Here is a 13,857-nt window from a genome sequence, read left to right as displayed (position 1 = left end):
AAAACACATATTACGATCATCTTGCTTCAAAATGTGGAGTTTGAATGGGATAAAACGGGTACAAAAGTGATAATATGCCATATAATCTCGAAGATTCCACTAAATTTGAAACTGCAAGGGTGGACGTGTAAGAATATTTATAGTTGAGGGGTGATTGTAATTACCCAAACATAAATAGGGATTTCGTAATTTGATCATAACTCAGGGATGGTTGTAATTTGAGCTTAATTGAATTAGCCAATTATGATTCATATTTTAACTGTAGTAGATACAACAAAATTAATTTATTTTTGGGTTAATTAGGGGACCCACTCAAAATCAGTGTTCTAAAAATCGGCCGCCTCGGCCGACTAATCGGTCCCCGAGGTGGAGGTGGCTTCAAATCTTTACGATTTTAGTGTAAAGGTTTGAAAAGTTGGTTTTTGCCTGTGAGGTGATTTTAGGTGGTCTGAGGTGGGTTGAGGCGGTCCGAGGCAGTCAAACCTTTAAGGCGGGTCAAACTTCAGTGGCAAAAATCGGTTTTTTTTTTCCAAAATAAAAGTTGGGATTTTAATAAACAAAAATGAGTTTATGTTTTATTTTATTTATGATAACTGTTATAGTTAAAGAACCTAATGATGTATGCCAAGAATGTTGAAGAATAAATTTAAAGTCAAAAAAATTGCCTTTTTATTTTATTTTATAAGAATATTTATATGTGCTCTACATCCACGTGGACCTGCAAACACGATTTCACTAGTTCAGATTTACAGTGTACATTAATAGGACTTATTAAAAACAATTAAGACTCATTCTTTAAATTTTTATGCCGTTCTTGTACACAACTCGAACTTCGTGTCTCTTTCTACAGCAGCTCCACACCGCGTACCTTAAACTCCCTTTGAGGCCTGAACTCCCTTCAGAAACGCGGTTGATCTCCCTTGAGATGTATACAGCAAATATGTATATGTTGGCACATACAACGATGGCACAGTCCTGCTCCGTAGAACGCCTTAGCAAACCTTCGATGCTATGAAGTGGTTTTTCTTCCAAATAATGCACACTGTTCTTTTTAGTGTCTTAATAGAAGTATTATAAGAATATGAAATAAATTCCAAAATAAACATGGAAAACAAGTCTTTGCCAATCTTTAATTTCCACGTATGGCGGATTTCTTCACTCACGGAAATCTGGCGCCAACAAATGTATTTATGTTTAATTAAATATAAAATTAGGGGGTGTTGCTATGATGCAAAAATAGAATGTGCTTGGAAGAAAAAAAATGTATTTTGAGTAAGGTTGTAAAAAGCGGTAATCGGGTCGGAGCCGGTTAGGCACCGACTCACGATTAATCGGTGCGGCGGTGATTAATCGGTGATAAATCGGAAATAAATTGATTTTTAAAATTTAATATAATATATTTCTAGATATTATTTATAAATACTCAAAACATATATAAAAAGATATTTAAATATAGTTATATCTCCATAATGTATATATCCTAATAACATAATAAAAATTTAATAATAATAAGATCATAATACATACACTACAAGAAATATTGGTTTTAGTAACGATTTTGTATGGTCGCTAAAAGTTAGAAAATGGTAGCTAAAACTTCTAGCGACCAAATTAAGCTTGGTCACCGGTGGTCACAACAGGGTAGTTACTAAAAGTACTCAGTGACAAGAAAATTAATTGGACGCTAAAAGATAAGATTTAGCGGCGAACTAATAATGGTCACTAAAAATATAATTATTAAGGACCAGTTTTTGACTCGCTAATGTAAATTTTATGGTGGCAATAATATTAACATGGTTGCTATAGCAACATATATAGTGGCCATATAATTTTGGTCGCTAAATGATATATACGTATAGTGACCATATTTTATTGTTGCTATAGGATATATATATTTGGCCACCACATTTTTTGGTTGCTACATAATATACATATAGTGACAGTATATGTTGGTTGATAAATAATATATGTGTTAGTTGCTAAAATATATACATATAGTGACCATATTATTGGTTGCAATAGTTTTTACATGGTTTCGACAATTATTAAATTTACTGACCAATTCAGATCAATAATTAATTGATTGCATAAAACATTAATTTTTATTTGCAACAGTGGCTGTAAAAAAATTTAAAATAAAACTAAAGATTGCAAATTTACATATTATCAATCAAATGTGAATATTATAATTTCAATCTATCATACAAAAATACAATAATAAATGAATCATTCCAAATAATAAGAAAGATTACTATAATTATTTCATAATAAATTCCACTTCATAAATTGTTAAGCGACAACAAATATGACTTCCACGATAACGTTCTTTCACTTCATCAAAAAGTCCAACCTGAGAAAGGGAAAAAAATTCAATTAGAAAATAAGAAATCATATGATAGAATCAATTTCAATCATTTGTCACTTAGAAGCACTCATAATTCAATAATGTATCTAGGCTCTTGCATAAGTAGCTACTTACCTCGTCCAGTCATTGAACGATTTACATTCATTGAACCCCTGTAGAAACAAATCAAATGAATTAATGAATCATAATAGAAGTGGTTCCAACTAGTATACATGTGAAACGACTTAAAATTGATAGAGAATCAGATTGAAACTAGTTGAATTATTCAAGGTCGATAAATGAACTCAATTGAGTAGTCAAGGAATCGAGAAAATAAATTATTGGAATAATTCCCGAATCAAGATGAGAACTTATTAAGTTCCAGGAAAAAGGATTTCGAATCGATCGAAGATTGCAATAGCTCAAGAATCAACAATTCTTGGAAATCAAATTAGTTCACAAGATAGGCGACAATAAATATATATTGAATTTAAACGACGAGTAATAACAATAATAAACCGAACGATACGATTGCTCGGCATATATCCTGTTTCCCAGAAATAATAGGCAAGGGATAGGGATCCTCACCTGAAGTCCAGTGCAAGGTGCTATAAATAAATATCCTTACGCTCAAGCCATGCTCAAGCCTTGAGTGAGAGGTTTAGTACGGTCGATACCTATAAAAATATTCATCACTTAACAAGATTCTAATATAACCGTATTATTCCACTATATCACTTAGTCAATTTCTTGAAACATTTATTAAGAATTTTTTGTCGGGCTAATTCTAACAATCACTACGATCACCATACTTATCCGAATAGCCTAAACTATATATCAGTTATCTACAAGTTCACTTTAGAAACCAACCCCAAATTATCGACCTAACACAGCAGTAACAGCCCCGGAAGATAATTGCATGAAACTGCTAGGTTTTGTTTAAACAAATGCATTTGCTGGCACTGTTTATTTCAAAAATCATAACAATTTGTAGAGTTATCCAAATTGTCCAAATAATGCACCAAATTGAACCTTACAATGTAAACTACAAGTTCTCAGAAGACACACAGCCCAAATTATTAGCTCAACATAGCAAAATCGGCCTCGTAAGAAGAATATTCAAAGCTGCCCTGTTTTTACAGATTTACAGTCACTTAATTCGGACCTCTAATCAGCTTCCAAACATACTCTAACTCGATACAATTTTACACTTACCAATAGTTTTCGAGGTCCTCTACGAGTTTCGTCAAGGAATGATTCCCAAATTCGCACTCCAAACCCTCCAAATTCTGCTCCGAAAACAGGTGCGGCAGCAGGTTTTCTTTCCCTAAAGTTCCGGTGAGACCACCGCCGATGAATACCACCGAGAACAAGCACCTATGGAAGGCTGACTTCTCAAGGTTTCTAACCGTGGGTCCTGGTCGTCGAGATTCACCCTCTAAGGCCTCCGTTCAATTAATTCTTTGAAGAGCCAAAGGCTGGAATTCGATTTCTGGACAGCTAGTCGTCTTCTTCGCCCGATTCCGGCGACCATCTTATGTAACCACCGTTGGAGGCCACCACCACTGGAAAGCTGACTTCCCAAGATTTCCAACGACCCTAATTTTGTCGATAATTGAATTGGGGATTTGCAATTCTAACCTCAAATTTGTTTCATATACCTCACTTCTTCAAACCCCTTCTTGAATTCGAATTTTCTCCAATTAATTTCTGGAATTTCAGCCAAGAACCGAGAGGGGGAAGGAGAGAGTAGGCGAGAGAGAAAGAGAGCGGAGAGAGAGAGAGAGCGATGAAGAAACGAAAGAAAGATATGGCTGTATTTTTTTCATTATTTGCATTTTCGCCCCCCATCTTTCTTTTATTTTCTTTTCGTTTCTTGATTTGTTTAAAACTAAACTAGTGACCAAATCGATTTGATTTCCGTAAGTAGTTTCATAGTAACCAAATTCAAGTGGTTGCTAGCAACCCAGTTAAATGGTTGTTAATAATTAAATTAAAGACTTGTAGCAACCGTAAAAAAAATTAATGTTAAATTGGTCACTATTGACATTAAGTTATAGTGACCATAAAAATTGTCGCTACAAACTTTAACTTTAGTTGCTACAAGATGTCTAACTATTAGTGACCACTTATAGCTACCAAACGTTCGCTAGTCGCAACACGATTTAACCCTTCCCACTTTTGCTACAAAATTACTTTTGGTCACTAAATGTGAACATTCAGTGACCATTTAGTTATGGTCGCTGAGAATATGGTCACTGAAACTAATTTTTCTTGTAGTGATTGTATCTGAACCGCATTAAATTCTTGTGTTCATTTATTTGCTTTCAGTAGTTTATAACTGTGTAATCACAAGAATTGTAGATGTAACTGAATACTGTTTCCACAACTTCATTGTTACAACTTAGGTCAACAGATTTGTATAGGCATATAAATTAACAACATTATTTGATAACCTACCTAATATATCCTCATTTTTACAACGCATCCTACAGATTATTCCAACTCCACATATTCCCCCCCCCCCCCCCCCCCCCCTCTCTCTTCTGGCCGACGTGCAATCTCAAGTCGGCGGCAGAAATCACGAAACCCTCAACAAATCCAACGTGGTGAATCGAAAAATATTCGTAGAAGGCAGTGCCATCGATCGAACGAGGGTTTCGACCACAAACGGGTTGAGGGCCAAGCTTAAAGACCTCATGAACGGTTCCAAGCTTTGAGGGAGAAAGTTATGTCTGATTACAAAGAGGGCTTAAAGAGGCGGTGCTATACCGCGGGGCAGTACCATAGTGAAGAGGTGGTGGAGTAACTGGTGATTGGGAACGGAAGGGTGAGCGTGTTTGAGGAAAAAACGGAGGGTAATTCGGAGAATAAGGAGAGGCACGAGGCAGTGATGGATATTTAGAGGAGTTTGAATAAGCTTCATCAAGTGTTTCTTGATATGGCTGTCATAATGGAGCCGCATGGGAATCAGATTGACAACATTGAGAGAAATGTGGTTGTTGTGTTAGGGCGGTGGCTAGGACCTGCGCGACTGTGATGAAATCTCCGGCGGTAGAAACCACCAGAAGCTCTTCCACAAAGGTGTTTTTCCATGGGCGGTCTTCATCCACTTCGAAGCCACGATGTTTCTCGGTAAGACGTTCCTCTATTCGAGCAATGACGATTTCGCGCGACGGCCTACGGTTTGGTATTGGCTGCTATCTAGGTTTTGGTGGTATCGATGATTTTTACACGGCGAGGCTAGGGTATGGTATTGGTTGCGGCTCTTCTCTTACGATTTAGTTGCGCGGTACAAGATACAATTTTATTTTTGTAGTTGAATTCGATAATTAGTTGTTGGTTTCGGTGATTTTGTAGTTGATTTTGCTATTTTCGTAGTAGATTTTGATAATATTGTAGTTGATTTGGATATATTGTAGATGTTTTCGGTGATTTTGAAATTAATTTGTGATGAATTTGTAGTCGTTTTCGATAAATTGTAGTAGATTAGTATAAATTGTAACTTGTAGTTTGTTACTAAAATTTGTAGTTGGATTGAGGTAATTTTATAGTTGTTTTTGTTATAAATTGTAGTCGTGTTATAATTTTGTAGTCGATTACTGGAATTTGTAGTTGATTACTGGAATTTGTAGTCGATTACAATTTAGTAATATACTTGATTATTGTAATTTGAAGTTGTTTATGATGTGGTAAATCTGTCGGGAAAAAAAAAAGACGATTTATTAGAAATTAATTTATTAAAAAGTAAATTTATTAAAAGCAAAAAAAAAAAGGTAAAGAATAGAACCATATATAGGATATAGGTAGTGAGTAACAGGGGTGGAGAATTGGAATAATATAAAGGTAAAATAGAGTTATGAAAGGTTAGGAGGGTCTCTCAAATGTAAATAACAAAATTGGTCTAGTACTATTAAAACAATAATGAGGGGAGTCTCGCTAATAGACCCTTCATTTTTTTTGTAAGAGAAATATTTTTTTTGATATGACATATTATGTAGGGCTGGCATGGGTCGGGTCGGGTAATTATTGGCCAATTACCTACCAATACTAACCACGCCAACCATGTGACGAGACTTGATATCAATACTTTGGATTTCAAATCTTGGACCGTCCAAAGTAGGATTCAAAGAGGTGGAACCTCGACCGATTGCCGATAGAGAGGCAAGAACCTTGGTATGTGAAGACGCCACAATCAATTTCGCAAGATTGATTGATAAGTCGGGGGATGAACGCCACGGAAAAACTCTGATAAGTTCATTTAAAAAATAACGGTTCTTGATGAATCGTAGAGACACTCTTATTCAAATGATTTTAATACATTAATGTGTGTTTTATTCATACAAGTTGATCCCTTTATATAGGGTTCAATGTTCTCTAATCTATGGAAATAAACTAAGATCATGACATCCTTATTTAACTAATCAAATCAGCCACAAATCAGACAATCTAATTAACATTTATTGAATCTAAATTAATAAAGCTTTTAAATCATGGTCTTCATACTCCAATGCTGAAATGCACTAATAAAGAGCCCTCTTAACTCCTAAAAACGTGTGTATCTAGTTGTGGAAATTTTGAACCTTCCAAAGGCTTAAATATGTGATTGCATCAATTAGAACATTTCAAGATTGATATCTTTGTGGTTAAAGCCTGTCAAATATGATCTGAAACAATTTAAAATCGGAATCGACTTGTGTGGGATTTGGACTCAAGTTAGGGCGGGAACCTAGGAAATCTTCGATTGCTTGATGTGACTCACATCAGACCCGACCGTCCGATTTTGCTGAAAATTGAAAACCATTATCAGCCCGACCATTATAGGTTGGATAATGGTTGGCAACCGACTTTATCGGATAAACAATGGTGGTTGGTTGGTATTATCCATGGTTGGTTGATCTTGACCGTTCATCTAAAAGGTTCTCTCAATCCTAATATCTCTCTCATTTCTTTTGCCGCTCCTTTTCTCTCTCTCTTTCTGCAGTACCTCTGTCATCCCTTGTATTTTTCCGGCGACAGCTTTACAGTCATCGATAGCAACTGGTGACTTCGACTTTGTAGCACATTTAATGTTACAGTTTCCTTTGTGGCTATTTATATTGTTGCTAGAGAGAGATGAGGGTAGCATACTCCTCTCACATTCAAAGCATCTTTTGTCCTCGATCTTCATTTTATGTGAGTAGATTGAACATTTCTGAGTGAAATATTGGGTTGGACGAGTGATTCAGTGTTCCTTGTAGACTGATTTACAGTGCATGTGTTGGTGAGTTAATACAGTAATGTGAGTGGGGGTAGATCTAGAAGTTTTGAGTCTGGTTTAATGCTTTGTGCCTTAAAGATGTTGGTGCTGCTTCTATTTGAATATTCTGAACAAAGTATTGAACTACAAGCGGGGACTCAATTATAGATAAAGTACAACTCCATGTGTTGAAGTTACTCCGGTTTGTATCTTCTTTCATTTATGTACTTTATTTTTCCTTTTTGTTTATGTTGGTAAAATGTTTATTGTAAAGTGAGTACCCACACCACAACCCCTCTCTCTCCTTCTACGATTGGATGCAAGAATGTGTTTGTTGTTTTACGCAGTCCAGAATCTCTAGCCTTCCGAACCCCATTCGAAAATTCGATTCCTAAACTCTTTTCTTTTACCTGACATCTGAAATTTTTTACATGAAAATTTTATTTCATTTAAAACAAATTATTTTATATAAAAAATAAGAGAATTGTTATTATATATTTATAATAAAATGTTATTATATAAAAAAACACGTATTTATCAAAACACAATTGTTATTCTATACAATAAAAAAAAATGTATAAAAATTGTTGAGTTTCGTGTTGTTGAACACGTACTCAATATATTGAGTTCATCTTCAACAACACAAACAAATAAAAAAAAGATTTTATCTGATATTTTTTAAAAAATAAAGAAGATTGATGAGTTTGTATAGTTCAACACTAACTCAATACACAGAATTCGTGTTGAACTAGGGGTGTGAACGAGTCGAGCTCGCCTGTTTTGGCAGGTTCGAGCTCGTCGAGTTTATTTCTCGAGCCCAAGCTCATTTTTTTTTAATTATTAACTTTTATTATTAAAAAATATTTAGATTATAATACAACAAATTCAAAATAAACAATAAACTGTAATTACATATATTTTTTTAATATTTATATTTTCTTTTTATATTATTTCAATAATATTTTATATTATTATACATTGTAAAAAAAAAAACAAAGAATAATAATAAGGCTCGCGAGCCGGTCCGTGAGCTCACGAACAACCAAAAACAAGCTCGAGTTCGAGCTTTTTTCGAGCCGACTCATCGAGCTCACGAACGGCTCAGCTCGTTTACCACCCCTATGTTGAACCACATGAACGCAACATAAGTTTGTACAGTTCATGTTGTTAAATACAAACTCAGTGTATTGAGTCGGTGTTGAACCAAACAAACTTGGCAAAAAGAAAGAAAGTATGAGTTCGTGTTGAAGAACACGGAACATGAACTCATACATAAATTTTTTTTCTTCTTTGAATCTGTAATCTACGTAATACCGGGAATGTAAAAAGGTAAAAAAATTACCTCAGGCGTGTTGACATGACCAAAATTGTATACAAATTGCCTACTTAATAAAAAAAATTGCAACGCCTGATTGTACACGGACGAAAAATGAAAAAAAAAAAAGTAATTATCTCTTAGAATAGATGGTATAAAAATGGCATACTTTAGAACACAATTTGCAACCCCTAATTGTAGAGACGTAAAACGAAAACGTTGTATAGTATAGGGACTAAAATGTAAAGATTTACCTCGTTGGGAGTTACTATGAACATTTTTCATGTGTTGTCTTATACATTTGTGGAAAACTTTGTGAGTTAGGTTTGTTGACTTTGTGAGTTAGGTTAATTGACTTTGTGTGTGAAGTGGTTTATATATAGAATCAAGTATTATACTGTATAAAATCAGAAACTCTTAACTAAAACAAAACCATGATTTATGGAAAGTAACAAAATTGTTAGGAACCAACTCCAATATAACTAAAAGTTGAAAAATGAAAAATATTAAGTTGCATGCATGCCAAGCAAAGGCAACAATCAGTGGGATACAAGTAAATTTACACTCTAAAAAGACTAGTTTGACTTTCCACCAAGAGAGGGAAACTGGTCAACATCTTCAATAGCTGGGGCCCGCTCACTTCGTCCGAATCCTCCTCCTCCGAATCCTTCTCTGCCACGTCCGCGTCCTCTTCCACGCCCACCCCCTCTGTTGTACTTCTCTCCTTCAACCGGCTTCAAAAACTCGTTTATGCTCACTGACTATACACATCACACAGTTAAATAAAAAAACATTATTACCATCAAGCAATTATGCAACCGAAACCGATTAAAAACCTTTATATTTCGCCAGCTACAAAAATTATCATGATATTCAATTCACGAATCTGAGGTTTACATTTTTTTCTAAATCCGAGATTATCTTAATAAACCATGTTCGCAAACCATTTAGAAATAAATTTATATTTAGTATACTAGAAGAGAATCGGATCTCTTCGCATTAGAGCTTCCCCAGTGCATTTTAGCGACCAAACGATTATTTATTGCAATTTGAATTTAACAACAATATATATATATATATATATATATATATATATATATATATATATATAAATTACCTTTTTGGCTTTCTCGGCAGCTTCCTTGCGTTTATCCTTGTCTGAACCCTGCGAAACCATGAATTAAATTCTCAATACAATCCCAGAAATAGCTTAAAATTCAAAAAAAAAAAATAAAACAAATTCACGAACTAAAAGATGACACTGACCAATTTAATGAAGACATCATCATGATCTGTCTTCTTGCTCGACAGAAGTTGCATGGATTCGAGTTCTTTATCAACATTGACCTTTCTAGCCTCGGACTTCATTGAAAGCAGTGTTTTCCTCTTCTCCTCGAGTACCTTTTCGTACTCCTCCAAAGTCATCTCCTACAATTATTATAAACATACAGCCGGTGTGAATGTGTGAAATCGAAGTTTCTTTAAGAATCCAAAATAAGAAAATTAAAATACCTTTTCTTCTTCTGCCTCTTTTTCTTCCCTTTCTTTAGCAGAAGAGTCTTTGTTTGCATCATCAGTTTCATCATCTCCTGATTTCTTTTCAGAGTCGACGACTTTTTTCACTTCGGTGGTGGGTTCCTCAGTTTCCCTAGTGATTTAGAATTCGTGTTACGGGACTAAAAAATTATCGTGCAGTATATGCAACTTTACAGATTCAATTCTAAAAAGAAAAAAAAATTAATTTTTAATTTCTTACGGGGCTATTTCCTCATTGGGCGTTCCCCAATTTCCTCGCCCACCACCCTCGCGCTTGATCTCATTCCTGCAGTTCTACCACTAATGAATAAATACGATAAAAAAAAAAAACACGAAAATACAACATAGATTAAGCTATCGCGTAAGCCAAGAAAAATGATACGGGAATTGCATACCCACGGCCGGTTCCACTACGACGCTCAAACGTCCTACGAGGACGGTCACCCTCTTCAGATTCTCCATTACGATCACCGCCACGGAAGGCGGCACCACCACCACCACCACCGCGGGGTCCGCCATATTGACGTCTTTCGGAAGGAGCCTTTCCAGCATCTCCATCTTCTGTACGCCTGTTGTACCCACCAGAATACCCATTACCATTTTCAAATTTGTTCACATTCTCAACTGAATCCCTGCCGAATCCACGGCCACCCCGCCCGCGGGCCCCACCACGACCTCCACGCTGACCTTCATTCCTCGACTCCCTCACTGCTCCAATCCAAGTAAAACAATAGTGCCAAAGAAAGTTTCTAATCAATGGACAAAAAAAATTCAAGAAACAGACAAAGCAAAGTCTCTACAGTTGGTCAAGTCCCCAAAACTTGTTTCTTTACCAATCATTAGCTAAACGAACTCTAGTTAGTAAAATTCAAGATTATCCCACTTGACAAAATACGAATTTAGAACACGCAAAAAAAAAAGGAAAAAAGAAAAAGAAAAGTAAAAGGAGTCAATTTTATACAGAAAATAAATTAAAATATCAAAAGTTATGATGGTTAAAGCAAGCTCTACTACATTGATTACTACTATGGAGTGTAGTATTTGAATTTCACTCACCAGCTTGAGCTGGAGGGAGTGGCTTAGCGGGAAGCTTAGCCGATGCCTTAGCCGGCGGCTGAGACTGAGCTGTAGCTTTGGCTGGAGCGGCGGCTTTCTGAAGAGCGGCGAGAAGAAGAGCTGGGTCCTCAGCGTCGTCATCAACCAGAAGCTCAAATGGATTTAATGTTGACATTTTGAGATAATAACAGATATTTCTGTAATCTGGAAAAAAAGATTCAACCTTTAGCAAAAACTGTTCGAGAAAATCTAGTTACTGTAATCCATGAAAAATTCAAGAAACCGACAGAAACGGAGAGAGAGAGAGAGAGAGGTGATGGGAAAAACCTCGAAGACTGCGGCTGGACGCAGAATGAGAAGTTAGTAAAAACCTAATCTTAAAAAATCAGTAGCAGTATTCGTTCCGCAATTTGTGATGCGGCCCAGACAATTGAGCCCTGCAGATTGTTTTCAATTTGGGCTTCTTTCAGAGAGCTAACTAATATTTTTGGTTTAACCATAAGGTCCATTTGTCTATCATAAATGAATATCATCAATGTTTTGAAAACCGGACCGGACATCGACTCGGCCAAGCTACTGGGTCATGGTTGGACCGGTTCAACCGGGGTACAACCGAGTTTCTTAATTTTTTTTTATATATATAATTATTTATTAATTTAATACCTCACAAATAATATATTTTATATTTTTATATTTTATTTTCACTTTCACCATTTTATTACTCAACTCACTCCACTTATTTTACAAAAATATAATTTAAAATTATTAATTTTCTCCTCTTCTCACTCCTCTTTCTCTCTCCCCCTCTCTCTCTCCTTGTCCTCTCCCCCCTCTCTCTCTCCTTTCTTCTTCCTCTCGTCTTCACAGCCACAGGCCCATCCCATTCTCTTCTTTTATTCTCTTCTATCTCTGTTTATTTTTCATTATCCCAATTTCCACCCAGACTTGTACTCTATTTGCTCAACTTATTTTTTCAGTTTTTTTCTTCGTTTTCACTTTCTCCTTCTTCGTTTTCTTTTCTTTGGTGGAAATCTATGGCTGCCACCACTTGGATTCGGTCATTACTACTCAGATCCGTTTAGATCCGTTCACCAACAACCTTTTTCGACAAGATTCTATCACCTACGACCACCATTGACTTAGATCCGGCCATGAATTTTTTTTTTGAGCTAAAAACCGGTTTTTGGACTGGTTCCGGGTGAACCGGTTCTTACTGGTCGAACCGGGATTTTGACATTTAACCCGGGTTTTTGGGATTTTTGGTTTTTCACATCTAACCGGACCGGACATGGCGGCGGTTCGCGGTTGAACCGGTCCGACCGGCCGGTCCGGTCCGTTTTCAAAACATTGAATATCATAGTCAAATATCACTAAATTTGAATTTTCTGACCAGTCGAGTACGAGCTCGAGCTCGAGCCTAAAAATACTCAATGAGCTCGACCTTGTCAAAATGAACTCGAGTTCGCCAAAACAATCAGACTTGACTCAAGCTCAACACGTTTATACTATATGGCCCTTTTGGTTTGGTAGTTTGGATAGATAAGTGTGTATGTGATATGTAATATTGGGACTAAATTTAGTATTAGGAATACCATACACGACTTTTCGTTTGACGTATTGTCACGAATCTTCTAATCCCTTGATCAATTAAACGATGTTTTGTTTTATTGATATTTCGGTCTAAATTAATTATACTTGGCCAGTATCTGAAATGCCCTTAAATTATATTATACAATTATTCATTTTCATTTTCTTCATAATACCGAGTTACAGATCCCCAATATCCTACCCCGCTCTACTGTAGTCCTAGATTGAATCTCTATAAAACGCAAATACATCATAATTTGGTTCCATTCTTCGGTAACTTTTTGTAGAATAAGTACAGGTGGTAGTAGTTCGAGAAGGGGATAGAGCAGCAATGAACACGGTGGATTCAACACAAATCAACCTGATATTTTTTAGTGTGGTTTGAAGCTTCGTTTACAAACTTCTTGGACCACAACCAACCCAGGGCGACGGTTTTTATTTTGCCCACAAATGGTAACTTTATCTTCTTTTATCAATATTAATCTTTTACAATCCATTTTATTATACCCTGTATTTTCGCAACTACTGTGTGGTTAAAAAATGTTGTGAATCGTAAATGAGATTCACATGGTGTTTTTTAGTCAAACTTTATTGAATTTGATGAGTGTTGCCAACTTGTATTTGCCTTTGTGTTGAATTTAACATCGTGCCTTCTGATCCCAATCTCACACATCATTGTATAAAGATTAACTCCATTGGGAATATTGGAAACTTATGAACAATTAACATCTAAACAATATGCTGCATCTTATTTAAAATGTATTTAAAAACATGTAAGTG

At 35.7% G+C, this 13,857-nt stretch overlaps 1 protein-coding gene and 1 long non-coding RNA gene across 2 annotated transcripts; both read right to left on the bottom strand.

Annotated features, from left to right (window-relative positions):
• Positions 1–2,129: 2,129 nt before the first annotated feature.
• LOC148772793 (uncharacterized) lies at positions 2,130–3,935 on the bottom strand. The gene is made up of 4 exons (XR_016031725.1): positions 3,560–3,935; positions 2,933–3,021; positions 2,480–2,517; positions 2,130–2,350 (listed from the first exon to the last, which is right to left on the bottom strand). It is a non-coding gene; the product is annotated as an uncharacterized LOC148772793 (long non-coding RNA).
• A 5,385-nt stretch (positions 3,936–9,320) lies between these two features.
• Positions 9,321–11,946, bottom strand: LOC105978094 (RGG repeats nuclear RNA binding protein A). The gene is made up of 8 exons (XM_013003509.2): positions 11,818–11,946; positions 11,491–11,694; positions 10,830–11,142; positions 10,655–10,720; positions 10,411–10,546; positions 10,165–10,326; positions 10,016–10,063; positions 9,321–9,659 (listed from the first exon to the last, which is right to left on the bottom strand). Exons 2-8 carry the CDS (start codon positions 11,663–11,665, stop codon positions 9,474–9,476), a joined length of 1,086 nt encoding a protein of 361 aa, XP_012858963.2. The 5' UTR covers positions 11,666–11,694; positions 11,818–11,946; the 3' UTR covers positions 9,321–9,473.
• Positions 11,947–13,857: the final 1,911 nt, after the last annotated feature.

The sequence above is a fragment of the Erythranthe guttata genome, chromosome 1, assembly GCF_056151865.1.
Source record: "Erythranthe guttata isolate IM_541 chromosome 1, IM_541, whole genome shotgun sequence".
Lineage (NCBI taxonomy): Eukaryota > Viridiplantae > Streptophyta > Magnoliopsida > Lamiales > Phrymaceae > Erythranthe > Erythranthe guttata.
Note: the sequence above shows the minus strand (reverse complement) of the source record. Positions and strands in the feature narration are given on the sequence as shown.

Bases quoted from the DNA above. Each gene is read 5' to 3' on its own strand.
- LOC105978094 (XM_013003509.2), bottom strand. From the start codon at position 11,665: ATGTCAACATTAAATCCATTTGAGCTTCTGGTTGATGACGACGCTGAG. The intron at 11,143-11,490 runs GTGAGTGAAATT...GGATTGGAGCAG, and splicing joins ACTCCCTCCAGCTCAAGCTG to TGAGGGAGTCGAGGAATGAA. The intron at 10,327-10,410 runs GTATTTTAATTT...TAATAATTGTAG, and splicing joins AAGAGGCAGAAGAAGAAAAG to GAGATGACTTTGGAGGAGTA.